The following is a 26,227-nucleotide window of genomic DNA, read 5'->3' as shown; positions in this document are numbered from 1 at the left end:
CTGTTTTCCAACGAATGATTTAATCCCATCGGCTGTAACGATTCTGTTCTTCAATCCTTATCCTTTGTGCCTTGAATCGGGGTCAGATTTTCGACTCTATGTACATGTGTATATGTGTATGTGTGCGCGCGTGTGTAGCGTTACACATTCCATAATTAATGAATTTTTTAATTAAATTTTCAGTTTACTCATCTATATCTTTCGTTCATTTTAAAATGCGACATCGATTTTTCTTAACAGAAAAGGATGTTTCTGTAAAAAAAGAAGGAAACACGAAATTTCTTTGGAATTAATTGTTTGTCATAATTTGGCATAGTTCTAATGCATTGAATCTAAAGAAATTTTTTCACGAGCGGAATTTCTTCAATAAAGTTATTAATCATAAACTTCATTTGTAAATATCACCAAAAAATCTAAAATCCTTTAGCCGCTTACAACGCCCTCTGTTTCATTTCTAGAGCTAAATAAGTTAAGCTCGAAAAATTCATAAATTAACTACAGCGCCCAGTATTCAATTTTTAAATAGTACTCAATTTTTTTATAAACGTACAATAATTTTCAGATAAAGTGACCTGCTCAATAAATACTAATTGTAATCAGACATCGAGGTTTGCAGCACAAACAAAAAGGGGGTCAATGAGATCAGTTTAACAAACCAATCATAGGAAGTGTCAAGGAACTTACGTAGGGTTGTATGAAAAAGAGGCTGGTTTTTACTTTCTTATGTTTTTAATAAAGTACTTAAACGTTTAACTTACACGCATACCAACAGCAGGTGACAGGTAGATTTCAATTAAATAGATTTAGCACTTTATCGTTTCATTTTTTATCTTTTTCTTTATCCTCTTTTTGCTCTAGATTAGAGGCGTTGCTGAGAACGCTAGCAGGGCCTCTGTTTCCGGCTTCGAACCGAGTCAAAAACACCAGAGAATCCCCTGGCACGATTTTCATAAACAAACTTCGTTACACGTTATCGATTCGTCGTCAACGGTGCTTGATATTTCTTATCGAACCAGTTTACCCTGACTAGGGTAATGTTCCACTACTTTCTCTGTTGAATCTCTTAATTCACTTAATTCAATCATTTTCACATTTCTTCATTTACATATATCTTCTTCTTTACATTATACATTTGATTAGTCTTAACTCCTTGAGATGGAAGATATTTTATTCAGTAATTAATATCATAGTTCTGATTAAAACTAAAAAGGAGTTAATAAAGCTACTTTTTGGATTTATTTCCATTTATATGTTCTTCTTTATATTATATCTACATATGGTTAATCTCTACTCATTGAGATGAAAATCATTTATTCAATCATCAATATCATAGTTCTATTTACAAGTGAAAAGAAGAAATATTTTTGTTCACAGAGACTTTTACACATCTCACCGCTTCGCTCATAGTGAGTGAAATCATCCAATAAAATTATCTGACAATTAACATTTATTAATTATTATACTTTTAGTAAACAAAAGGAACACTTTTATCCACAAAATATTTTTACACATTATTTTACTAATTAATCCTCAACGAGTTAAGCTTTACACTCTGCACCTTCCGCGAAGAAAAAGTTACTAAGAAAATCGCTTTTAAAGAAAGTTCCAATTAAATAAATAAAACGAGACATGGTATGAAGAACGCGGTCAATGAGGCCCTCTCTATATACAGATACGATCCATTCCCTAGATCAGATCGAAGGGAATGACGCTATTTATTCTCTTACATTTTTATCGATTACCAATCTTTTTCTCTTCATCTGAACTGATCGTCTCGACTGGGCCTCGTCATCACGCATCGGCCTCTATAGCAAATCTCCGTCATATGCGAGACCTTGGTAGTTGTTGAGGTTCGCAGGACCTTTCCTAATATTGATTCTGTCGAATTAATTAATAAAGTGGTGCTACTCGGTTTCAGAGTCGTCGAAAGAGAAGGATCATTTGCGAAATAATTCTCGGACGTAGAACTCGTCGTTGTGTCTGCAATCATGTCGATTCGTCCCAAGGTCGTCGCGTTCTCCAGATCGATATTCGTCGTGGATTCAGTCTCCGTCGATTCCTTACCATTTTCATTAACATCTCCAATTGTCTGTAACTCTTCAAAGCTCGCTTGAGTAGTCATTTTAACTTCATCGTCTTTTAATTTAAAAATCTTTTCATTATCCACTAATATTTCTTGCTTTGATTCATTAACATGATCTGGAATGTCTGTATTAAATACAGGAAGCCCAGTGGTAGTGGTTTCATCTGGATTTTCCGTGTTGGTTACTGTTGTCTCCTCCTCAGCACTCTTCATGGTATCGAAGATCGCTTGGACGTAGTCTGAGAGTGTCTTCACACTGGTGTCTCCTTCCTTCTTCGTTACTAACCCCGGAATCGACGTTGTGGCAGATCTACCACTCGTTTTTGAATCGTAATTCCAGCTGGATGATTTGGAGTGATCAAAGGCAGACGGGTATCTTACCTCACTCCATTTGGCCCTGTGATTCTTGGGATGGTTATAATCCTCGTCTTTTGATCCTTTGTTACTTTCTTCGAATTCTATTGTACTGTCTCTATCTACTTCACTGCGATCCTCTAGCACATCATTCTTTCTATTCGATTCTTTCTGATTAAAATTTATTTCTTCGATATTTCGAAATGATTCTGAATCATTTAATTCATCATTCGACTTGCTCTCATCATTGTCTTTGGTTGTATATTTACCTGCTATTGAGACAAAACTGAGAGTGTTCTGAAAATTCTTCCGGTTCCATTTCTTCGTTGTTTCCCAAGTTTGCTGTTCCTTCTCTCCAGTAACTATCTTCTTCTCGTTCTTTTCCTTTTTCTCTTGTTCGTTTATCTTTATATTATCATGTGGTTTTTTAATTAATTTAATAAATAGATCTTCATAAGGCGACTCTGTGATTGTTGTTTCTTCAATCTTATAAGTGGTTGGAATTGTGGTAATTTGGATTTCCGTAGTTCCACTGACGTCTTCAGGGATCACCATAGGAGTGGTCACGGCTGGAGACATTGTCCATGCGGTTTCAGGTACCTCAGTGGTTGTGATTTTCGTAGGTTCGTCGTTCTTTAGAATATCTGATAGAAAGTCTTGTAAAATCGATTTTTCGGCTGAAGCTGAAGCTCCTGCAAGAGGTTTCGGTTCACGGATGGGGTTGTACTTATATTGGCCTTGGAATAAACCGTTCAGGGCAGAATTGAAGTGCTGGGACTCGGCAGTGACAAAATCGTCCACCGCTGGCCTGACTCGAACGCGGACTCTTCTTCTCCGTGTGATCTGAAGCAAATAGTTGCATGCATTTCTTGTTATTATTTTTTGTTATAGTATTATTCTATAATATGTTATGTAGTATTATTATAACATTCCTATTAGATTATTATTTATACATTTCGTATAGTATTACATTTTTTATTAACTTTTAATTCTATGTTCCTTACTCTTTTCAACTCTTTCGCCGATTTCTTAAGCTAGATAAATATTTTAATACATATACATTTTTCTCTATCTTTTGTATGAAAATATCAGATCAATTACTCTTCTGTTTCCTTACTTTTTTCAATTTTTATTATAATATTGTTGATAATTTTAATTGTTAAATCTCCTATCGTCGTCAAAAATAATACTGTTCACCTTAATAAAGGACTGTCTTCACCACAACTGCTCATGTCGATATTAATATCCTCCTTCTCTCCCCATAACGATCTACCAACCTCTCATAGTAATATTAAGCTTTCCTTCACCTTGCCTGTAACGATCTCCAATAACCTCCCGTACCTATACGCTGTCTTCAGGAAAGAAAAACCACATATTTTCCTTCAAAAGGTGGAAAAAATTTTCATCACCTACAGATACAAAAAAACTACTATGACGCCCATGTTCTATAATTATGTCTTTTCTATCTCCTTTGTTTTAAACCGTCTAAATTTTGGAAAATTTAGAAGAAAATTTACAAAGAGTCGTTCGATACTAATTAAAAATAGTTATATTTGCACTAATAATTATAAGGATCAGTTGATAAATAAGTTACGCAAATAAAACATTAAATATTGTTATTATTCCTCATCAATTCAATAATATTAATTAATAATTGGTTATTAATTGCAATAATATTTTTTCTAGAATAATATTTAACATATTTATTGACCTTATAAATAAACCATTACAGTCTTTCCTTGAACCTTCTCAAACTTTGCAAAAATCTTATTCATAATTATTAACAAATTCAGATTACTCTAGATCTAGATCCAAATATATCTTACCTTCCTCCCAGTTGTGGAATTATCGCTTTTCCTCACAATCTTCTCGAAATCAGTACTTTGTTGCTCAGTAGAACTGTCAACCTTATCCATCAAAGAAGAATTTCCATTCTGATCACCTTCAATCTCACTATTAGTCTTCTGTTTAATCTCTGTTATATTGGTGCTCATTTCAGTCATATTCATCTTCTCAGTATGATCCTGTATACCAGTTTTCCTACCAAATATTGTGGTACCCATTAACATTGACTCATCTTCCTCTTCTTCTTTTTGCGTTTTTTCTATCTTCTTATCATCTGAAGAGACTACCAGTGTTACAGATGAAACTTCTGGTGCTGCTGTGATTATCTCTGGTGGGTTAACATTTTTCAAGGATTCATGGAACCATTGACCGTTCTTAGAAGCCTCCTCTGGGACCTGATTCACTGCGAAACTCGGCTGGAACGAAGTTCTCGTCAGCTTTGTAGACCATTGACTCTCAGCTCCGTAAATGTCTGCCGTCGTCTGGTGATTGTCTTCCGAAGGTCTCGTTCTTGAAGTCTGGCTGTATTTTCCTGGTGAATTATTGGTTAGTTGAGTCTGGTCGTATTCGTCACGTTGAACAGCTTGCGCTGGATAGTTGCCAAAGTTTAGGACGAACTCGGGTGGATACTAAAAATTCAGAGAAGTTTTAATTGGATGGAGGTTTGGATAAGCAGTGCGATTGAATGATAATTATTTATATAGATTTATGTGCATTCAGAAATACGCTGTCTTGTTTAGAAGAAAGTTGATGGTATTATAAGTCATAACTTTTGTCATGTCTCTAAGAAAAATCAAATTAAGAAGATTTTTGGAAAAGAGAGCTGGGTGTATTTTCTACTCAAATGGAATATTTTATTTATTTGTCATGTCTCATTGTGAAATTGTTACTCCTCTCATAAATAAATTTTTAATTTATCTTATATTTTTTAGTATGAAAGATTTACCTATTTTTGTAAATATAAAAAGAATAAGGTCCTCTAAATGTCATTATAATTATCAATTCTGATATATATAAAGATTAAAATTGTAATTTCTAGTATAACAAAAATTTCATTAGTTTTTGTCTTGTGGATCCCTTTTCCAAAAATTTCCTTAATTAATATTTTTGAGTCTTATCATAATATTACTAAAAATAAACAGTATTATAACGTATATAAAGTACAATTACATCATATATTATGCCGATATACACATATCTCAATTAGCAAAATGTACAGTAAAAGGTACAGGTTTTGATATTTCGAGGTTATTTATGTAAGTTCCATTAGAACAAAGTACGTGTTATTAATTTTTCTGTATATAAAGTTTCATTGAAATCGATACGTTGTAATGTTTAGTGCAATTTCCTTTTAAGAGGCTAAACTTGCTTGTGAGTGCTGTGTGTGTGTGAAAAGGGATAAATTTTCCTTAAAGGCTTTAGTGTATACCGAGAGAGAGTTTAGAAGTAAAGTTAACGAAGAGAGTTTTTAACAAGGATTCTTAGTAACTTATAGTGAAAATCTGATACACTGTATTCTAGGTAATATTTCAATTTTAAGAAAAAAATATGTAGACTTCGGAGAAATTTTTGAAATTTTTGTTAAAATGATAATGTAGTTAGTAGTGTACTATAACATATTGTAGTATAATGTAGTACATTATGGTATTTTTATATAAAAAGGAAATAGTATATTATTTCTATAATTATAATCTGTATTACCTAAATATAAATATAATTAATAAATAAATATTGTTACATAATAAATATTATTATCTAATATTTATATAATTTATTATAACCAATGATGCATTTTATACAAAATACTAAAATGAATACTATAATTGTTATATATATATATATATGGAGAGAGAGAGTATGTACCATAATATAATATAATATAATATATTACAATATCTTTATTAATATAAAATGTTATCATCAATATTATCATGCTAATAATATCATATTATTTATATATATAGTACTATAATTCCTACGCCATTGCATCGTTTAAAAATTCCCACTATGTACTTCTCAAGATGGGTCTCAATATAATCTCAACCATAAAATTTCCATATCGTGAATTACAACGCGATAATTATTTCTCCCTTATCGCGACCCACAAGCGGGCTAGTGAACGAGCCTTCGAACTGGCGTAGAGGAAGGCCAGAAACAAGAGACTACAGCTATACCGTGTACGAACACCAACAGAAACTGTGCTCGAATTTCTAATCACGCTTCGCATCGTCTGTCATTAACGTCCCTACTAATCGTCCTAACTAGTCGTTGGAAACATTATTATAGATATATTGTATATTAGATGAAATAGATGTAGCACGTCCAAACATGTAATTTGAGACATTTTTAGGATACTGACAATTTTCAAGTCCTTCAATTTACTCATTGACTTAGATCATTTGGTTCTTTATATCCAAGTCGGCTACAACTGATTGATAGAGCATTGGGTTGTAAGATCTTGTTCCATATATACGAATTACGCGTATTGTACAGGACAAAATGTTATCACCCAATACTTCTAATTTATAACCAACCAACATTTATTCCTCCAACTGTACTCACGTTCTCACTAGAGGACTCGTAGAATTGATGTTCAGTTGGATTACGTACTCCACCGGAGAATCCTCCACCGTTATCGTAATTATCCTCGTATGGCTCCTGTTGTTGCTCTGTGGTCACAGATTGTGGTCGTATAGGCGGATAATTTTCGTCCAATGGGAGCTCGTTATGCGCTTCTAGCACGGACTCGGTTGTACTAGTGGTAGATACACGTTTTCTACCAGGTCGTCGTATTCTACTTCTTATTCTAGTTTGTTTTATCTCGTCTGGTCTAGATCTTGGCCTAACAGTGTATATCGTGTCGTCTGGAAGCACTGTGGCAACAGGTATTACTTCAGTAGTAGTGGTGATTTCTGGCGTCGTTATGGGCGATGGTAAGGTTGTAGGTTTCAGTGGTAGACGACGATTGGGAGTTGGCTGATACTTCTGACGGTTTTTTAACAGCTGCGTCTGTGGAGGACTCGATTCCACTGTGGCCTCGTCGTTTGGTAGCAGAGATTCCTGCGGCACCTGGAAACGAGAAGTTTTATTTTAAATGGTTATCTTTTAAAAGTTTTTGTAGATCCTTGGTAATTGGAGAATTTTACAAATTTCAGAAATTCTATATTTTATTTAGTAAATTTTATGTTTTCGTTCTTACAAATGTTATGCTTTCTTTGGTAAATTTTAAATTACAATTTTTAAATTATATACATTTCAAATTTTACCTGTATATTATATTTACAGAATATAATAATTATATAAAGTACAACGACTAGAAAATTTGAACATATAAAAATGCATATAATATGCAACAATATATAAAATACTCAAGTTATGTTATATACTATAACATTTAATATATAAAACAATTAAATAGGCTCCGTTTTTTAAATTATTAATTTAATTTACATAAATATCTGCGATGTGGTAATAACTGTATAAATTAATAAATTATTATAAGATTTTTTTCTGGTCTCTTCAAAGTGTTATGCGTAATGTAATGTTATTAAATTAATCATCATTGAATATTAAAGAATTGTGTTAAGAAATAAATTTGTTGTTTAAGATGCCATTGTGTTTCTTGCTTAAATTGTTCATTAAAAGACACTTCACATAATTCCTCTACACAGATTTGAACAAATAAAAATGAACATGATTTAATATCCTCACTTACCTCCGGAAGCTGGGGCCGGTATGTAACAGCCGTCTGAAATCTGTTATCCACCGGATGTACCGGTCGGAAGTTTGGTGGCCTTATAAATCCGTAATCAATGTCCTCTTCAGTTGGACGCACTGTAGTGGTCGTTGTAGATGGCGCTGGTGTTGTAGTGGCTTGTCTTTGCTGCTGAACTGCGTGAATCTTAATATATTCGTTGCCGTCTGTCTGAACTTGAGATCCATGATTCTGAGTACGAGGCCTGGATCTGACTCTCTGTCTGTTGGATGTGGTTCGAGTAGAATCCTGGTTCACCACGTTGAAACGAACGTACTCGTCCTGTGAACCCCTATTTCGCGTCTGAACCGAAGGTTCATGATGCAATCGTGTGCCAATGCGTCCTCGAACTCGTTGTCGAATCACCACAGGAGTGGTACTCGTTGTGATTGTTTCTGTTGTTATCTGAAATGAAAATTGTGTTGACGTCACGATTGAGTTACCTTTGTCTGTCTTTCTTGTTGTGATAAATAATATAAAATCAATATAGTCTGCACGTTGCTTTGTTATTTGTATCAGTGTAAATAGTCTTATATCTGAATGTACAGAAATTTAATTAGTAAAAAATCAATATACGTAGTACAAATTTGTAAATTTCTCTCTGTGTAAAAATTTGTCTCTGATCAAAATCAAAAAAAAAGAAATCAAAGTAAAATCTTTGATCAAGAAATTTGTAAATTTATAACCATTTATCTCTTCATTATATTGATTTTTTAGCAGAAGGACAATTTAATTATAAAGATTTAAGTAAGCAGCAGATGAAGGTTAAAGAAGCTTCAACTTTATCAGACAAATTCCCTTACATCTGACAATGGAAGCTCGGTGGAGGAAACAGACAGCTCATAATCCTCTTGTTTATTCTCTGGCAATGGGATAAATATTGGCTGCTCGTTAGGATTACCATCGCCAACACCGGTTTGAATCTTATCGCCCTCCACACGATGCAGATTATCCTGCCCAGTGAGACTGTACTCTGGCTGATTCTGTGGTACGTTCACCTCGTAAACCGGAGAATAACGTTGCTCTTCCGGTGTCCTTAGTCTTGGATCAACAGTTGTAGCCAATTCAAAATCGCTGTTTTCTGCTTTTCCATCTAACTGATAATCTTTTGGCCTTTGAACAATTCCTTGATCCAGTGACTCTCCACTTTGAACTTGATAATTAAATCCATTCACTGGAGTCTTCTCAAGACCAGTGTGTTCTAAAGTAGATTGATCGTAACTAGATCGATAACGTGGATTTTCTTGAATATTCTGAGCATAGTTATGACTTCTTGAGTAAACTTCAGAAACCAACGCCGTAGCGTGATTCACTGTGACATCGTGAAGAGATGGATAGTTCTCGGTGGTGCTGACAATGGTGGACGGGTAATTCTCGGGAGTATAGTCGTTCAAGCTCGACGATGAATCCAGTTGACGAAGAATACTCGACTCTGGCCTGGTCGGTTGGATGAACCCGTTTGACGTAGGGGAATTCGAATCGCCTTGGGGTACAGTATCATACGATTGCTCGGTCTGCGGGCTCTGAGCGTGTCCGAGAACCTATTGACATTGGAATAGTATTTGTGTGCAAATTGTTGAAGTTGGAAGTATGTATAATCATATCAGAATTTATAATAAAATATAAAAATATTTAACATTTATGTTATTATATACAATATTATTAATAATAACACTTGATCAATTAGTCTTGATCAATTTAGTAGTTTAAACGTAAAGAATTAAAAAAATATATTTTTTCTATATTTATGACAAAATCTAATTTTCAACTTTATAAAATACAAAACTGGGAGCAATAAATAATTGCAGAAATGAATAAATAAATAGATATATGTATATTGTACACTGATAGTTAATATTATTAATATTCACGTGCCGCTAACATCACGTCGTCAATCTCCATAGTATCAATTTTAATATATTATTTATTTCTTATTTAGTACATAAACGTAATTTCTTTATTAAAATATTCATAAATTTATTTTTTTCTATAAAAACCGACAGTTTCTTGTTTTTAAGAATCTAGTTATTTTTAATACAGTCAGGATTCGATTAATTTTCAAGAGCAGAGCTACAGCTGGCTTAGCAGTTTATACATGATCGTAAATTCGCAAGACGTTTTACCTCAGATTGCTGACTGGTCTTATCTCGACTCCTGTACTTATGTGTTCTACTGGTTGGCCTCCTTTGCTCTACATTATACCTCAACGTAGTTTCCGGGATTCTAGATTTAGTTGGCTCGTAAGCGGATTCGCGATACTCCTCTGTAGTGGTCGTGAATCTAGATCTGGATCTGTTGTACGGTCTTCGACTTCTATCTATGTTCGATCTGGTCGATGGGGTTTCGGTTGTTGTTCTTGGCCTTGTAGAAACTAATCTGTTCCTACAATTACCAAAATTTAATATATTTTTTACTATTTATAGAAAATTTATCAGTATAGGCCACTCTCATATTCAATTTTATGACATAACTAATCGTTTTCTTTTAATTAGATTCTTTTCGCTAGGTTCTTTTAACTTGAGTATTTTCTTTTTGTTCAGTATCACTTGAAGATCATGAGCAACAATGTAATGATAGACGACCTTGAAGTTGTAGACTATGAAATGTTCTCCGAAAAAGATTTAGTTATCCGTTATTTTTTAAGTAAATTGGAACATCGTTTATTCGAACAAATTGGAAGACAAGGCCCTCCACTTCGTGTTATTGGTCTTTGGACTGTCCCTATCTTCATCATATGAGTACGTATTTCTATTGCATTTATTTTGAATAACTAAAGTTCGACCGCAATTCATACGATATAGTCAATATAGGCAACTTGTTCATGTGAAGAAAGTATGGATAAACAAGGTGTACTATAATAGCAAAGATAACTCAAAATCTAAAGTTCAAATAAACTACATACTTATCCAACTAAATTTCTTTCAGAATCTAAACATTTTAATATACTTTTCTCATAAAGAATTCAAACGAAAAGCACCTCTGTCTACTACGTGGCCTATATGTTGTCGTAGGAGTACGCTGTGTCGTAGTGGTTGTAGTAGTAGTGCTGCTCGTAGTCGTAGTTGTAGTAGCAGCGTGCAGTTTCGCCTCATTCTTGTCCAATAAAGAATTCACCAGACCAGGAAGGTGCGGAGAGATCGCCGGTAGTTCAGCCGGCAAACTATATTGCGTGGGTCCAACGGGAGCTCTAACGTCGTTAATGTCACCGGCAGTGATTTCACCGCCGAAACTACCAACGAGACCAGTGTTGGACTGGGAATTCTGTTGACTGTATTGTCCTCCAGTGTTGTATTCCTGTGTCTCCCTCTGCTGAGACAACTGTTGATTAATTAACGTCAGTTGGCCCGACGAATCCTGTTGACCAATTGTTTCTTCTTTGAAACTAGGTGTAGTAGAATACGAAACTTCTTCGACTTGACTCACTGCAGTTTCCACTTTTGGATTTTGAATAGAAACCTCTGTCGTTCTCGAGTTTTCATCATAGTACTTCTGCTTCTTTGTAGTTGTCCTCTGATCGTCGTAATAGGAAGTACTAACCACAGAAGCTGGCTTATTGTCACTATAAAACTGTCTGAATCTGAATCTGGAGCCAGAGTATCCGGGAGATGGTGATGCTGTATATGTCTGCTCATATTTAGGAGTACTTAATGGTTCTGGAGAGTAACTTATAGTTGTTTGAGGCTCGTACGAAGGAGTAGTAAAATCTGATACACTGTCCAAGCCATCTATGTAAGAGTTAGGTTCTATTATAGGAGTTGGACTAGGGTTTTGATCATCACTGTCTTTTGGATTTGGAGCGTTGTCTAAGGTGTTCACTACCACTGATCCTATATGTGGCGCTGGGAAGGGAATTTTGGAATATCCAGGAGGAGGATCGAAGCTGAGTGGTGCCACGAAGAAAGGCAATTTGTCGACCTTCCTCTCCACACGATTATGATCGATAGACGATAAATAAGGCAGATCAAACTTGGCATAACCTGTTGGTGGATCCAAACTAGTTGGACCCACGAATACTTGAGGGGTATCTGGACCAACTGTGTCCAGAACAGCTATGGTTTTGGCATCCTTTAATATCCTTAATACGTCAGACACTTTAACATTGGCTGTATTTGAACTGGTACTTCCCATGTATACTGCTAAAGGAGGCTGATTGGGAGATGGCGTTGTAGTCGGTTCTCTGTAATTTTGTTGATCTTGGTAATGAGTCTTCGGTCTTTGCCTGCCTCTAATTTTATTCTTACTTTGTCTAGAAGTTTCTGACGGATGTTGATGATGGAACTGTTGATGTTGATCTCTAATCAAGGGAAGAGCATGAGTTTGAATATCATGGTTCTCTGGTCCAGACACTCTAGCTTCGTTTTCACGCTGTTTGTCAAGGAGCTGTTGTTGCTTTAGAGCCTGCTGGACTTCTAGTTCTTTTTGTCTTTCTAAAGCAGCTAGCCTTTCAGCTTCTTTCTGTCTGGCTGCTTCCTCTGCTCGACGTTTTTCCTCTTTTGCTCGAATCTCTGCCAATCTTCGCCTTTCTAGTTCTTCCAATCGTTGCTTCTCTCTGGCTTCACGAATTCTTTCAAGTTCTCGTTGTTTGGCCAATTCTTCCAATTTTTCTAACTCCTTTTTCTTCTTTTCGGCCTCACGTTGTCTTTGCAACTCTTGTTCTCTTTGTAGGGCTTCCTGTTGAAGGCGAGCTTTTCTTTCCAGTGCTCGTTGTTCCTCGTTTAGCCTGGCGATCTCCTTCATTCGCTCTTCTTTGAAGAATTGAGCCTTTTCTTCGCGTTCCTGTTGGATTTGTTGTAGTATTTGACGGGCAAACGCATCCTGATCGTGCAAAGTATCAACACTTGGGCTTTCGTGATGTTGCTGTGGTTGTTGAGGTTGCTGTTGCTGTTGCTGTTGATGTTGTTGACGGAGGGGATACTGCTTCCGACCGCGGTTTCTTTTCGGCTGACCTCGTTGCGCCAAGGTTTCGGCTGGTACGTAAACTAATTGCACCTACGAAGAGCAAGTATCGAAAAAAGAAGTTAAATATGTTTGTTCTTTAATCGAGTGAAAAATAGAACTGTGAAGAATCTTTGTTAATTATTAGGAAATAGAATAGGTTTTAGAAATTTGGGAGTCTGAAAATTTCAATATTTAGAAATTTGGATTAGGTTCGGAAATTTCAAAATCAACTCAAGACCAACCTCCTCCTCTTCATCTTGGGCGCTTTCGCCATGAGGCAGCAAAGAGGCCTGAGTCGGTTCCTTTAGCTGTTTCGTGCCTTGTCTTTGATTCTCTTCAATTTGTCCGACATTTCCAATATTTTGCCCTTGTTGCAACAACTGACCATTCTTGATGTCCTGACCGGATAAATTCGTGAACTCTTGGGGAAGGCTCGTATCCTGTTTCGTTGGCGGGTGAGGCCTAGGTCGTTGGTTGAGAAAGTTTTGCGCTGGGAAAACTGGTGGTAGTGCTTCAGAGGCAGGAAGAGGTGGCACTAGATCTTCCGACGAAAGATCTGCCACCTGCGTACCCTCTAATCCGACTTGATGCAGTTGCTTTCCGTCGTCTGTGTTGCTAAAGCCGCTTGGTAGGAAAGCCTGAGTCTGGGGAAACAAAGACTTCTGTAAGTTTTAAAAGGAGTTCGTTTGAATTGACAAAAATTCTTTAAAAATAGCAGAATCGAAAATATTAGAATTTGAAATTTAAAAATGGAAGTGGCTATTTAATCATTCAGATATATCTAGAAAAAATGATGTAAGTTTGCATTAGCAAAGATTGAAAAAGATAAAATCAAACATATTTAAATTTATTTGAAGTTTAAAAGTCAAAGTAGATATTTACTCTACTTAATTTTCAGAACTACTAAATCAGAAAAATTGATATTAATTTATTTGAATTATTTAAAAGATTTTTTGAAGATTACAGAGATATTTGCATTTGAAATTGAAAAATAGAGATGGATATTTAATTTTTTGAACAAATTGACAAAAATTGACCCAAGTTTACTTGAATTTGAACGAAAAGAGAATCTTTCAAATTAGTAAAATTGAAGGCACACATGATTATGTTTGAAGTTTGAAAGTAAACTCAGATATTAAATTTTCAGACGTTATCCTTCTTTTTTTAGAATAAATATAGAAAAATTAAAATAAGTCTATTTGAATTAAGCATCTATCAAATAAATATGTATACAGTCTATTGTATTTAATCGTACAAAGAAAAGAAACATTCTTCGTTATACCTGAAGAAGTTGTTGCTGAGCTCTAAGTTGCTGTTGCAGCAGCAACAGCTTCTGTATATTTTCCTGAGTCTTTTGCAATTGAAGTAACTGCTCTTGATACTGTTGTTGAAGTGCTGGCGGCAAGGAGAGCTGCGGAAGTTGAGGTAGCTGCGCGCTTCCGCTCGCCAAGGGTGCCGCAGCTGGGTTATTTTGTTCGAGTTGAGTTTGCGTCGCCCTAGGATTCGCTAACGGTATCCATTCGCTGTTTGACACTTGTCGCGACCATCTTTCGGCTTGTACAACGTCGAATTTTACCGACAGTATCAAACAGGTCGATACCGTTAATGCTAAACACCTCCGCACAATCTGAAATCATAAAATGCAGAGTATAAAGATTTAAAATGCAGATTTGTTTACTTGTACTATTAAAACTATAAGCAAAGCATAGCAATGTAGAATATACTAGAGATATATTAGAATATGTTAGAAATACCTAATATATATTGGAATATATTATATTGTTACACATTGACTGTCCGAATATTTGCTTTGCTAAGTGGCTATCTTTGTCCCCACCAACTTCTGTAGGGAAGCTTTCATTCAGAACGCAGCTTCAATGTTATACGAGTTCTTTGTTATTTTACTACACTGTCAAAGGATTCGATACAGAATTTGCATTTTATTACTTGTTTTCGTCATTTTTAATGGCAACTAGGGATTATAATAAACAGAATGGCGAATCGTAGAGCTGGACGATCGAAACGACGATTTTCTGGTCGGTCGGTAAGGAGGTAGAAAAAACGCAACCGCAAGTCTTGATGATCCGCAGAAACGCAAGGAACTGAACCGTCTCATGACAAATACTTAACCACGATTCAATTGGTATAACTATTAAGATAACCGCAAAAGGAGATAAAAGAAACATGATAGAAAATACTTTCACGGTGTTAATGGAATTTATATAAACGTCGACTACGGTAATTTTCCATTTGGAAAAGAAATTTTCCTAATTCATGTAAATTAATAATACTTGTAAATACTTGGGAGATCGGTTGGTTTTGTGAATAATGTGTTTGAGATATTGCACGGATTAAACGAATTGTTTCGAGAGAAAGGAAGCAGTTTCTCTGGAAAAAGTAAGGCAAGTGCTAAGTAGGAAATTAATTTCCTTCTTCAATTTTCCCAATAATAACAGTTTTCTTTATTCTTGAAAAAATGAATTCTAAATAAATTCGAAATACATAGGAATACGCGAATTTAAAATATAATACCAATTTTAAACAGGTTTCATATATTTGTAAAAATTTCTAATAAAAGATTCTGCTCTTTTTATCGGTTAAAAGAGCGAATTTAAATTTGATTTTAGTTCATAAATTTTTTTTAACGAAGTACTTTAACATTTCTGGACATTCTGATATCTTACATGATATCAAGTGAAAACGGAGAAATTTGTTTTTATGAATTTTAATTTCTGTTAACCAATTGCATTTACTAACGCGGATTTTCGAAGTTTCTAGGCGGAAACTATGCGCAGCGCATAGACAACTTATAATCAGTGAATGTAGTCGTCCTTCCAGCTGTGAACTCGGAAATATAGAAAAAGTAGTGTGTTACGTTATGCGTCATATGCATTTGTTATCTCAAATCCATTCGCATGATTAACCTCATCCACTGTTCTCAAATTCCGATTTCAACCATTTAGATTCGGTTATAGTTGTATAAGTAATTATATGATACTTTAATGATATTTGAAACACTTATATTTTTTTTGTGCATTTAAGGCAAAAAATGAGAAAAAGATACAAAAAGAAAAATAAAACATATTTTTAAGAAGGTAATTTAATTTACGAATAATATTATATACATTAGGAAATATTATACAATAAAGATGAATGAAAATAATATTTTTGCAGATAAAATGTGAAAAGTGGCGAGGATTTTAAATCGGCACACGTTGGAACATAGGATTTACTAAAGTGATAATGGATAAAATATGGTGGGATAATACCTAGACATAGAGTGAAAAGAATTGATTTCCAATTTCGGCAACGTAAGCAGTTTACACGCTTCTGTTTGTCGTATACGATTTCTGAATACAAGATTATCTTATCGTGGTCTCCTTTTGGTGTTTAGTAAACCTAGCTTACGTGGCTCGCATTTTCATATCACAGAATCGTAACTAAACGTAACGTTCACGTAACGTCTTTGTTTTTACGTAAGGAAGTCGATTATTCGATTTCGATTTCTTCGATCTAGATTTTTGATATAGATCTCTATAAATATTATTAAGTTTCTCTACAAATCTCTATAAATATTATTATATATAATTATAAAATATATATAATACTATTAATATTCATAAGTAATAACACATTGCGAATTAGTCGCGGAAAATGATTCTTGATATTAATTTACAATTTTTACAGGTTTAAAATATAGTGAAGAGAATATAAAGGCGACTAATTATCCTTAGCGTATCTATTAGATGAGAAATTTTTGAAGGTTAAATTTTCCATTTATTATTCATTCATAAGTAAGAAGGGTAATTAATCATCCTTGTAAACGCAAGCGATGATCTCAGTGCTTTGGAATGATCTCAGAAACATTTAAAAGAATTTGTTATTCTAACGAAAAAATTATCATCGTCATCACCGTCATTACTGGTATTGCGTGTGAAAATATTTAGAGTGCAACCATAGTTAACGAACTATGAACACTCACGAAACGGATGATTTCTAATAAATACCTACGCTGACTGAACTTCCACGATAAATCTTTCTCTCGAATTTTCCAAACAGATTTCGCCGTTCGTCTTTTCAATTTGCGATTTAATCACTACTTAATGTGTTTTTCTTTAAACACATTAATTTGATTTACTTTATTTACTCTTCTTAATTATAATACCGAGGCATAAATTGTTTTTTGTTAATTAACTCATAACTAGTTTCTGTTTCAAATAATTTAAAATTACAAATTTCTCTATTTCGAATAATTTGATATTAAATCAATTTTATTTTCAGCAATTTATGAAATACATTAGATTCATTTTCAGATTCATATTCTTCTTTTTCTAATTGGTATGCACTCCTACCAATATATACTTATGATTTTGTCAATTACGGGTAAAATTGAATTCCGCATTCTATTATATTTCAAACGCAAACCAATATTTGTTGCATTTAACAATCAATTTAAATAATACAGTTTTGTGAATAACAATACGGCTTTCGATTGTGCATTGGCTGTTACACTAGCGTGAAGGTAGATACTACGCCCGATAGATAAACTTACTTTATTTATTTTATGATATTCATGATATTATAGTTTTATCTTTTTTATTCTATTACTTATTTTTAGCTATTCAATTTATCTATAGAAAAGATATCATATTCAACATGGTAATCAAGAAATTAAAATCAAAGAGAAAATTGAGAATTGAAATGTGATAATAAAAATCTTTTTCAACGTTCAAATATTACTCCATTGTTTATTACATAATCTTCTACACAATTGCATTACTATCACTAAAGGCAGATAATAAGTCGTCTGATGGAAGAATAGTTTTATTAAATAAAGGCTTATTCAATTTACTCTATAATCATAGAGAGTTCCAAGTTCTGCTTTGCTTAACAATGCTACAATATTGCAGAAGCGTCGTTGCAATTATCCGAAAAGTGGGGAAACACTCTTTGTGTTCTTATTGTTCCAAGCGTCTTCGTTAGCAATAACAAACTGGTTATATTCCGTTTCGACAGAACTATTTGTCAAACGCAAACTGAAAACATCGTATAGAACAAGCAGCTACGATGAAACTTCCCAACTTCACTGTACCGAAGCCATCGATTTTCATTCAAAATTGAAGAGTACATAAATTCTCAGATGAATGAACATATTAGTAACCTTAAGGACCATAAATGATATATAGTATAGTTCTAGCTTCAAAATTGGAACCACAGATCTCATATTGAAGCAACATACTTTTAGTAAATATCACAAAAAATATTAATATAGATTGAAGAAAACAAAAATATAACAAAATTCAATTCAATTTTCTTTGATAAAAAAGTAATTCTCATATTATATTAATAGTGTAGTAATAATAGTATAGTATTAACGTGTATGTACATCGTACGTATATGTTGTTAAAATCACGATTAATAGATCACGGATCTCGATGCCTGTGCGTTACTAAACGAGTTACCGACTTTCCTTCGTTGAAAGAATTTTGCCAAAACGATGCCGCGATCGTACTACTGACATCATTCTGATTACATTATGCTGTACATACGATTTACATCGCGGAAGATCGCGTGCCGGACACGGGCTGTGGTCTTTCTGCTTTCTTCGTCGTTCCCGCAATGGAAACGGGCCCATAGACTGTGAAATCCAATACATACACCGAGTGCAAAATGTGGAATTACAGGATGCAATAATGGCCCAGTAATGGCAGAGAACAATAGAATAGTTTCACATCGATATCTTCTTTCATTTTCTTTCGCAAAAGTTGGCTAAAAATTCCTCGGAATTTCGTAAAAATCATTAAATGATTCGCATCAGAAAAACTTGCTTCTTAGTTTTGATCAAGTAAATATTACTTATTCATCGTATTCAATTTTATATGTTCACAGTAAAATAATGAAACACAGTTACTTATAATTAAATCCACTCTGAAACTAACTAAAATAATTAAATCTGGTATTTAGAGGATAAAAATAATAAATAAAACATAAAAATCTAGCATATTTGCAAAAAGTACAAAAATATTATTAAATATAAAATTTCATGATATATAATCTTAAGCGAGCAATATTTAAATAACAGTGCAGAAGTAAAAGAACATTATTCAAGTAACTAATTTTCATTCCTACTGTATATACGGACGTTCGTAATTCACAATCGACTCACATTGCATCACAGTATTATGCGAATCCCGTGACGGCTTTCTGATCAAAATTTCGGTCACCGTGCAGCGAACGTCGTAAAATCGGTGCGGCCTGGTGTTACGCAAGCCTTAAGGCAGTTTCTTATGAGCTGTTTCGAAGGAACAGGCTACTAGACGCTTGGCAGAACTCTCGCATTGATTTATTTATTATCAGCGAGTTCTTTTTCTTGCAGCAGAAAGAGCGCTTTAAATATCATCTGAGAGGAAAACTTTTCCTCGTTCTGAGAATGGTATTACTTGGATCAAGAAGCTTTGTCGTGTTCACATGAAAAAAAGAAAAGGTAAAGAAAAGTAGAATGCTACTGAAGCGCATATTGTTGTGGAATTGATGACAGGTGAATATGAAAGATACAGTTCATCAATCCTTGTATTTACATTGTGTTCATGAATTATTAAATCTGAATTGATGGACTGAATTTCATCACGGACTCCGCAACCGTGTTGATACATATTTTGGTATCAGAACATCGATCACGTAGTATGTATTATCTTTTGTCAGTTTATGTATTGTGATTTTCACACAGAAAATTCATATTAGCTTCAAATTTTTTTCATTTATGAGACGATTTATAATAAATAATTTAAATACTCTGCATTAACTAATTTCGATGCATATAGTCCTATGCAGATTGAATTTATTAATATTTCTAGAAATCATAACCAGATCAAGATCTCTTATCTGCTCCTCTTGTGCAACATTTATGACCACAAATTATCCCCACCACTTTTTCGATTACTTGATTTCAAGCTGTGGCCATTTATGGGAATGGTATTATACATATGTATTACTTTATTACATTCAATGTAATACTACTTGAGCTTTAACTGAAAGGTGTAGTTTCAACAGAAGATATACCGAATCAAATCTCGATCATTCATGTTCAATTTAGTACAAAGATAATTATTATATACATACACATAACCATACATCGAGTACGCGTATAACAGGTCTATTCTTAACTAGACATGTCCAAATTTTTTTTTTTTTTTTTGGAAATGAGACCTTAAACGATTATTTTCACATTTAGAATAACCTACTGTTGATTATTTACTCATATTTAGTTGATAATTAGCCAGATTTTCATAGGCTAAAGAAATTATGAAATTTGATTTTCTCGAAAACGAAGTCACAAACGAAAAAGATTTGTTCTATATTTTCGACTTATTTTTTCATATACTCACTCAATACTAAGACAACCTGTATATCTTCTAACTGAAAGTTTTTCTAAAGAGTACTTTCAAGAAGTAATCGTGCATTCTTATGAAAGATGCGTACGCTACGTACGTATCAACTACCATGACAACTCAGGTATTAATTTTAAACAAGTTTTCAATAATGAATTTTACGATCTACATAGTTTGTGCCGCCTATTTCTCTTTTTCCAACACCTAACGTGCAACGGCACGCTTTCGTGGCTCCCTCTGACGAGAAATCGATCTGCCGGATTCCCAATTGAAAAAAGCTCTTCCTTTCACTATCAAAGAAAGTCAATACACGCATAGAAAGATCCTCCTACCGACGATCTTTCCCTCGATTCATACGGGCGTTCCCTGTAATTCTCTGGTTAGCCGATTGGACGACTTTCTCTCTCCTTTCTTCTGTCAGAATTTTCCGAGGTGCACCTTCAACACGGCCGAGAAGTTGGCTGATACGTATCTGATCTCCCATGTGTCTTAGAACTTTATAAACTTCCTTTTCTTTCTTCGCTATTATACATAACCTTTTTCGAAAACTTTCAATGCTATGGAGATGCTGGAAAGGTTATGTTTATGTAGTCATCGCTCATTATAATTATTTCTTTACTAATTTTCTTATGTATTACATTTCGTTAGCATCATATAGGAGAAACTTGCTATTATTAATTTTCTCATCATTGTTATACTAAAAATGAAAGAACTATATTTATTTCAGTCTTAAGTTTTAGGTTCCTTGTCCTGATATTACGTAACAGAGTCGCATTGAAAATTTTACTTACAGCAAATATAACTATCCATTTCTCTCGATAAAATGAAAAAAATCTATTTACTCATAGCTTTTTTCTCTCGGAAGCAACCTAAGATATACCATAAGATGTAGGATTAATTCGAAAGATTATCAATCGACGAGGTCAGACACAAACGCTGGAGTTGGAAACGAGGTCGTGCCACCTTTCTCTCATTTGGAGAGAAGTGGCCGCTTCTGCGAAGGTGCGGTCGATGGATTGATCTCGAAGAGAGCACATTAGGAACACAGCTTCTTTCCCTACGAAATGTATTGAGAAAGGGAGCAAATCTAAGTTTGTTTGAGGATTAAGTTTTAAATTTTAATTGTTAACGGAATCAATCACTTCATGTAGAGTAAGAATTGAGTTTATAAACATAAATTTTAGTACTGTTTATATTTTGCCATTTCATGAAAAATATTGATAATAATAATGTGTATGCTATATATTATACTTCTATTATTCTTCAATATTATTGCACTTCAAATGATCACAACTGAGACGCGACTACTCTAGAAGTTATGATATTGATTAGCCATTTGTCTTTATAATTTACGATTTGATCTGTATTGATGAGAGAATGATAAAGGGAACAAAACTTTGAGAAGAAAAGCCTGAAACCTTTCTATGGATATGAATTATACATTAACGGGTACTTATTCTCTATTGAGAAATATATGCGACTGTAGTATCGGCGTATTAACTGATGCTACTACTTAAATATTTGATGATGAAATCACACTATATTTTGGATTGTGATACACATGAATAATATGGTCTTTATTGCAATGATTACAGTTTAGAATACCTAGAGTAATACTAGGGGAATTTGCCTAGGGTAAATAATTTTTCTGTATATAAAGTAAATAAGAAGATATCTGTTTTTTAAATATAATTATGTATATAAACAGCTGTCATATTCTTTATATCAAAAGTACACGCGAATATCGTAATTCAGATTCAATATACTTTTTACAGATATACTAATTTGACAATTGAATAAGTAATTAAAACATATAAGGACTCATAATAAAACAGTTAGAATCGATAACAGTAGATATAAATACTCACATATTTCTTCCATTTTCTCCTCAATTGTAAGTATACGACACAACAGTTAATGCGATATATATAATCAGATTCGCGGGTACGCAACTTTATGTAAGTTCTTATTTTTAATGTATTTTGAATGTGTTTGTTTTTTAATCTTCTTACAAAGAAAATCTTTTTATACAAGCATAGTAAAGGTGAGCCATTATAAAATATTTGTTCATAAAACATTATAAGAGAGAATCCAAACATGAAAGAGGTTAGGAAACACCGAAATAGGACGATCGTGTTTCTAGTGCATAGTATTCTGTCATCTTACACATAATTAATCTTCATTTTTATGAAAGCAAACTATGAAAGTAAATAACGATATGAAGGAACGCCAAGTTATGGAAAATTAAACAGCTCGAGTCTTCAGCATTTTCTAGACAGTCTCAATATTCATGACATAGTCATTGGACAAAAAACTGTCTCTTATTCGGATACTGCCAAAAGCCACATCTCTGTTTACATTTGAGTGGACTGAAGATGAGCAGAAAATCGCGAGAATGCTTCTTTAACGATGGAAGAGAATCGTCGAGTCGACCTCTTCCAAATAAGAGGAAGAAGTACTAGTTGTTAACCGTTCTCGCATGTTTCTTTCTCGTTCGTCGCATAAGTTGACTTTGAAAAAGAAGAAAGGTTGTCCAACAAATGTAGCATTTTATACTTTAGAATATATTATAATTCATTGTATGTATAGTTTGTATTTTAAAATGGGTATATTAAAATTTAATTTTAGAAATTTAGTATTGTCACATCTTATTAGACTACAGATATTTATGAGAAAATTAAAAATGCAAAAATTCACAGAATTCGTATAATCTGTACATAAAAATACTCGTATACAAAATATGCAATATGTAGTATTCATCATAGTATTTGGTGAATGAAACACATCCCTTTTTAGACTCCACATATTTCATTGTATTTACGAAAATATAAATTTGAATAAGTATATATTAGTCTACCGTAATCTACATATTGCATATTTAATGTTAAAGCCTTTGATAAATTTCAAATATGCAATTTTTTATAATATATATATTTTTATTTTTCATATATTTTATTTTCCTATTTGTATATTTTTTTGTGATATATCTATTTGCTTTTTCACAATGCTACCTAACTTAATCTCACTTTTAATATAAGAAATATGTCAAATCATTGTCATACGTCACATTCACAAATTTGCGAATCATGTGAAAAATGTATATTTTTAAACATACATGACCAGATTTATGTAAATAGTGTAATAATGTCGGATACAAATTTTCATCTTAAAGAGATAGATGGCTAAATAAATGGAAATGGAAGGCATCATGAGATAGAAAAATAGATAAATGGAATGGTATCAAGCTTAATATGCTTGAATTTCATGGAAAATTCTCAATTTGGAATGTGAACACTGGTCGAATGCAGAAGGTGATTTACCGAATGGTCCAAAGTTCACGATTCCCGTAAATCTAAGCTTTCTCTGGCTCCGTAGCAAGTTCCTCTATCTACACCCAGCACATATCCTACTTTTGGTATGCTTCTCAGTTCATCAGAGTATTCGATGCTGGCTAGCTGCAGAAAGTGGTACTTAAGGCTTGTGCACAACCATAAAGTTCGCCAAAGAACCCATCATTAAAACCATTAAGACTATCAGAGCAACAATTTCCTCTACTTGCACTTCATGTTACAAACCTTTCGAATCTTAAGCCTCATCTCTACTGAAGCAACAACGAGGAACTTTTTATTGCTAATCCATGTTTCTTGAAAAAGTCGCCACTGTTTCCTGTTTCTATTTGGAGCAGTAAAATCAAAGAAAAATTCCTACGCGCGGCAACGTAATGGCAGAAACAGATGCTCCTTCAGTATACATATACGTATTGTTAGCAACAAATAGCTTTGAAACCGAACCAAAACCCAAATGTTCCTCAGATTATGTTGCTTCAGTGTGGACAAAATATTCCTATAAATTGCTGTTTGTTGGAAATGTTTCGGAATATGCAGCAGTTGGATAAAAGGTTGTTGCTTCAGTAAAGACATCGTTTTAGGGACAGTAAAATATGATACCAAAGTTTGGTCACCTATTTCTGAAACACCTTGTACAAAAGACCAATCTATTTCATTTTTATGAAATCTATCTTCCTTTCTAAAGTTCATGTTGGATACTTTTAAATCAAAAGGCTTTGTCAGGCGATTAAAGAAATCGCACGCGATCAAACGATGGAGAAAACATGCCGGAATGGTCGCCAGTCAACGTTCACTCGTTCCAAATGAACAGCAGCGTGATAACACGCCAGTCAACTCGATCCTTCGGTCGGTCAGATACGAAACGACACGTGACCAGCCGAATGGTTACCCGTGCTGTAACCCGATCGAGGAAACGACACGCGAAAATACCACACTGACGTCCTTCGCTGTTTCACGCTCTACTTCTACGTATCCCTGTACAACCGTTCGACCTGTCCCTCTCGCGAGACTTTCGTTTCGAGAGTGTGTCCTACCGAGGAAAGACTCGCTGCCACTATAATTGCCTGGATTAAGACCTATTAGTTGTCTATCAGTTTCATTTTTATCACTGGAAACGGATGAAAGCTTCAATAATCGGTAGAATTGAGGTTATTTTCGAAGTGGATGCATGTTTTCTTTCAATAAGAAATTTTAGAAGTTAGAAACGTTCAAATTGTTCTATGAAACTTTTGGATTAAAACCATGTTGTGATCAGAAGAGTTTTAATCAGTCGTTGATCATAATGAATGTCGTTTTGGAGATAAAGTTTTACATTTGGAGAGTTTAACGAGTATCTATCGATCACAAATTCATACATTTTGAGAATGAAACAATAGATTACGAAAAGGAAGCAGAAATACAATATATTTTATCTAACAATCCAGACAATTATGTTAAGTTAGTACAATTTTTAAGTTTCATTAAAATGACAAAAAATGGTCCTCAAAAGCTACATACGTTAAAACTTTCATAGAAGCATACTTTCTTTTTCCTTGTAACCATTACTTTACGCAACAAACGTTTACAAACATAACACCTATACAATAAAAAAATAAGTTATACGAAACAATATATCGTTCCCATCACACGATGTAACCTGCGATTATCAATAACTTATGTCATCACGAACTTATCTATTATACCAGAATACTGTTTATTCTCTTTAATACAACAATTATGTAAGACTTAAAATACAAAGGTTGAAACATTATCACAAAGACTTTCACGATAATTTCTCAAAGGAACAATCGACAGAAAAAGATACAATCCGGACGATCAAACTTCCTTTCTCACCCCCCTCCCCATCTGAAACAGGCCCGATTCCCGTGTCCTTTTCGATGTCTTGTCCGTTCTACTTAACGTATTCATCGAGTGGACTTTCTTCTTTTTCATGTATACTTTCACCTTCAAACTTTTTGGACATTGGACCACTTCTGATCTCACATACATTTCTTTGTCAATATGGAGCTACTGAATATTTTCATGAAGTTATCGTACTAGCATAACTCTAGACTTTGTTATAATCAATAAGAATCAAACAATTGCTACGAAGTATACTAATTATATTTTGTTATTAGTGATAATGTACAATTGTGATAATACTAGTACCATTGATAGATATATCTAGTCACCTAATTTACGAAGAATGTTTTATTTTATGAATATTATTACAACCAGCAATAAATTTAACTAGTATATAGGACATATACAGGACTTTTACAGTTTTTACATGCAAAAGTTTTTGTATTTGCAGCAACTATCTTAAAAAAGCGAAACACTTTAAAATTAAATTAATCTTTCAACGATAATAGTAATTAAAATATGAAACAGCTAATTATCTAATATTCCAATACCTGTGCATTTATAGTCTGCAGTCCAGATAATTTAGTTAACAGAGTACGTAGTTTTCCAACAAGCGAAAGGTCTAAGTTCTGGTGCCGCATATATATTTCTGCGTATAAAACATAACAGCCACCTT

The 26,227-nt window shown here is 33.8% G+C and overlaps 1 protein-coding gene and 2 long non-coding RNA genes across 6 annotated transcripts in view; 2 read left to right on the top strand and 1 right to left on the bottom strand.

Moving 5' to 3' along the window:
* Positions 1-26,227, top strand: part of LOC125385499 — a 43,831-nt gene that overhangs the window by 3,309 nt on the left and 14,295 nt on the right. The window lies entirely within an intron of this gene.
* LOC100647502 overlaps positions 847-26,227 on the bottom strand; it is a 29,821-nt gene continuing 4,440 nt past the window's right edge. Inside the window, exons 2-10 of the mRNA XM_003396535.4 lie at positions 14,257-14,601; positions 13,217-13,618; positions 11,014-13,025; positions 10,160-10,418; positions 8,840-9,577; positions 7,998-8,441; positions 6,845-7,351; positions 4,264-4,911; positions 847-3,280 (exon numbers count right to left, since the gene is read on the bottom strand). Of these exons, the coding sequence (XP_003396583.2) occupies positions 1,757-3,280; positions 4,264-4,911; positions 6,845-7,351; positions 7,998-8,441; positions 8,840-9,577; positions 10,160-10,418; positions 11,014-13,025; positions 13,217-13,618; positions 14,257-14,601 (6,879 nt within the window). The 3' untranslated portion in view covers positions 847-1,756. The remainder of the gene's footprint in view (positions 3,281-4,263; positions 4,912-6,844; positions 7,352-7,997; positions 8,442-8,839; positions 9,578-10,159; positions 10,419-11,013; positions 13,026-13,216; positions 13,619-14,256; positions 14,602-26,227) is intronic.
* LOC125385502 lies at positions 14,895-18,283 on the top strand. The gene is made up of 4 exons (XR_007224872.1): positions 14,895-16,069; positions 16,149-16,285; positions 16,662-17,496; positions 17,593-18,283. It is a non-coding gene; the product is annotated as an uncharacterized LOC125385502 (long non-coding RNA).

Source organism: Bombus terrestris, chromosome 7 (assembly GCF_910591885.1).
Source record: "Bombus terrestris chromosome 7, iyBomTerr1.2, whole genome shotgun sequence".
Classification (NCBI taxonomy): domain Eukaryota; kingdom Metazoa; phylum Arthropoda; class Insecta; order Hymenoptera; family Apidae; genus Bombus; species Bombus terrestris.
The sequence above is the reverse complement of the archived record's forward strand: the minus strand, read 5'-3'. Positions and strand labels throughout refer to the sequence as shown.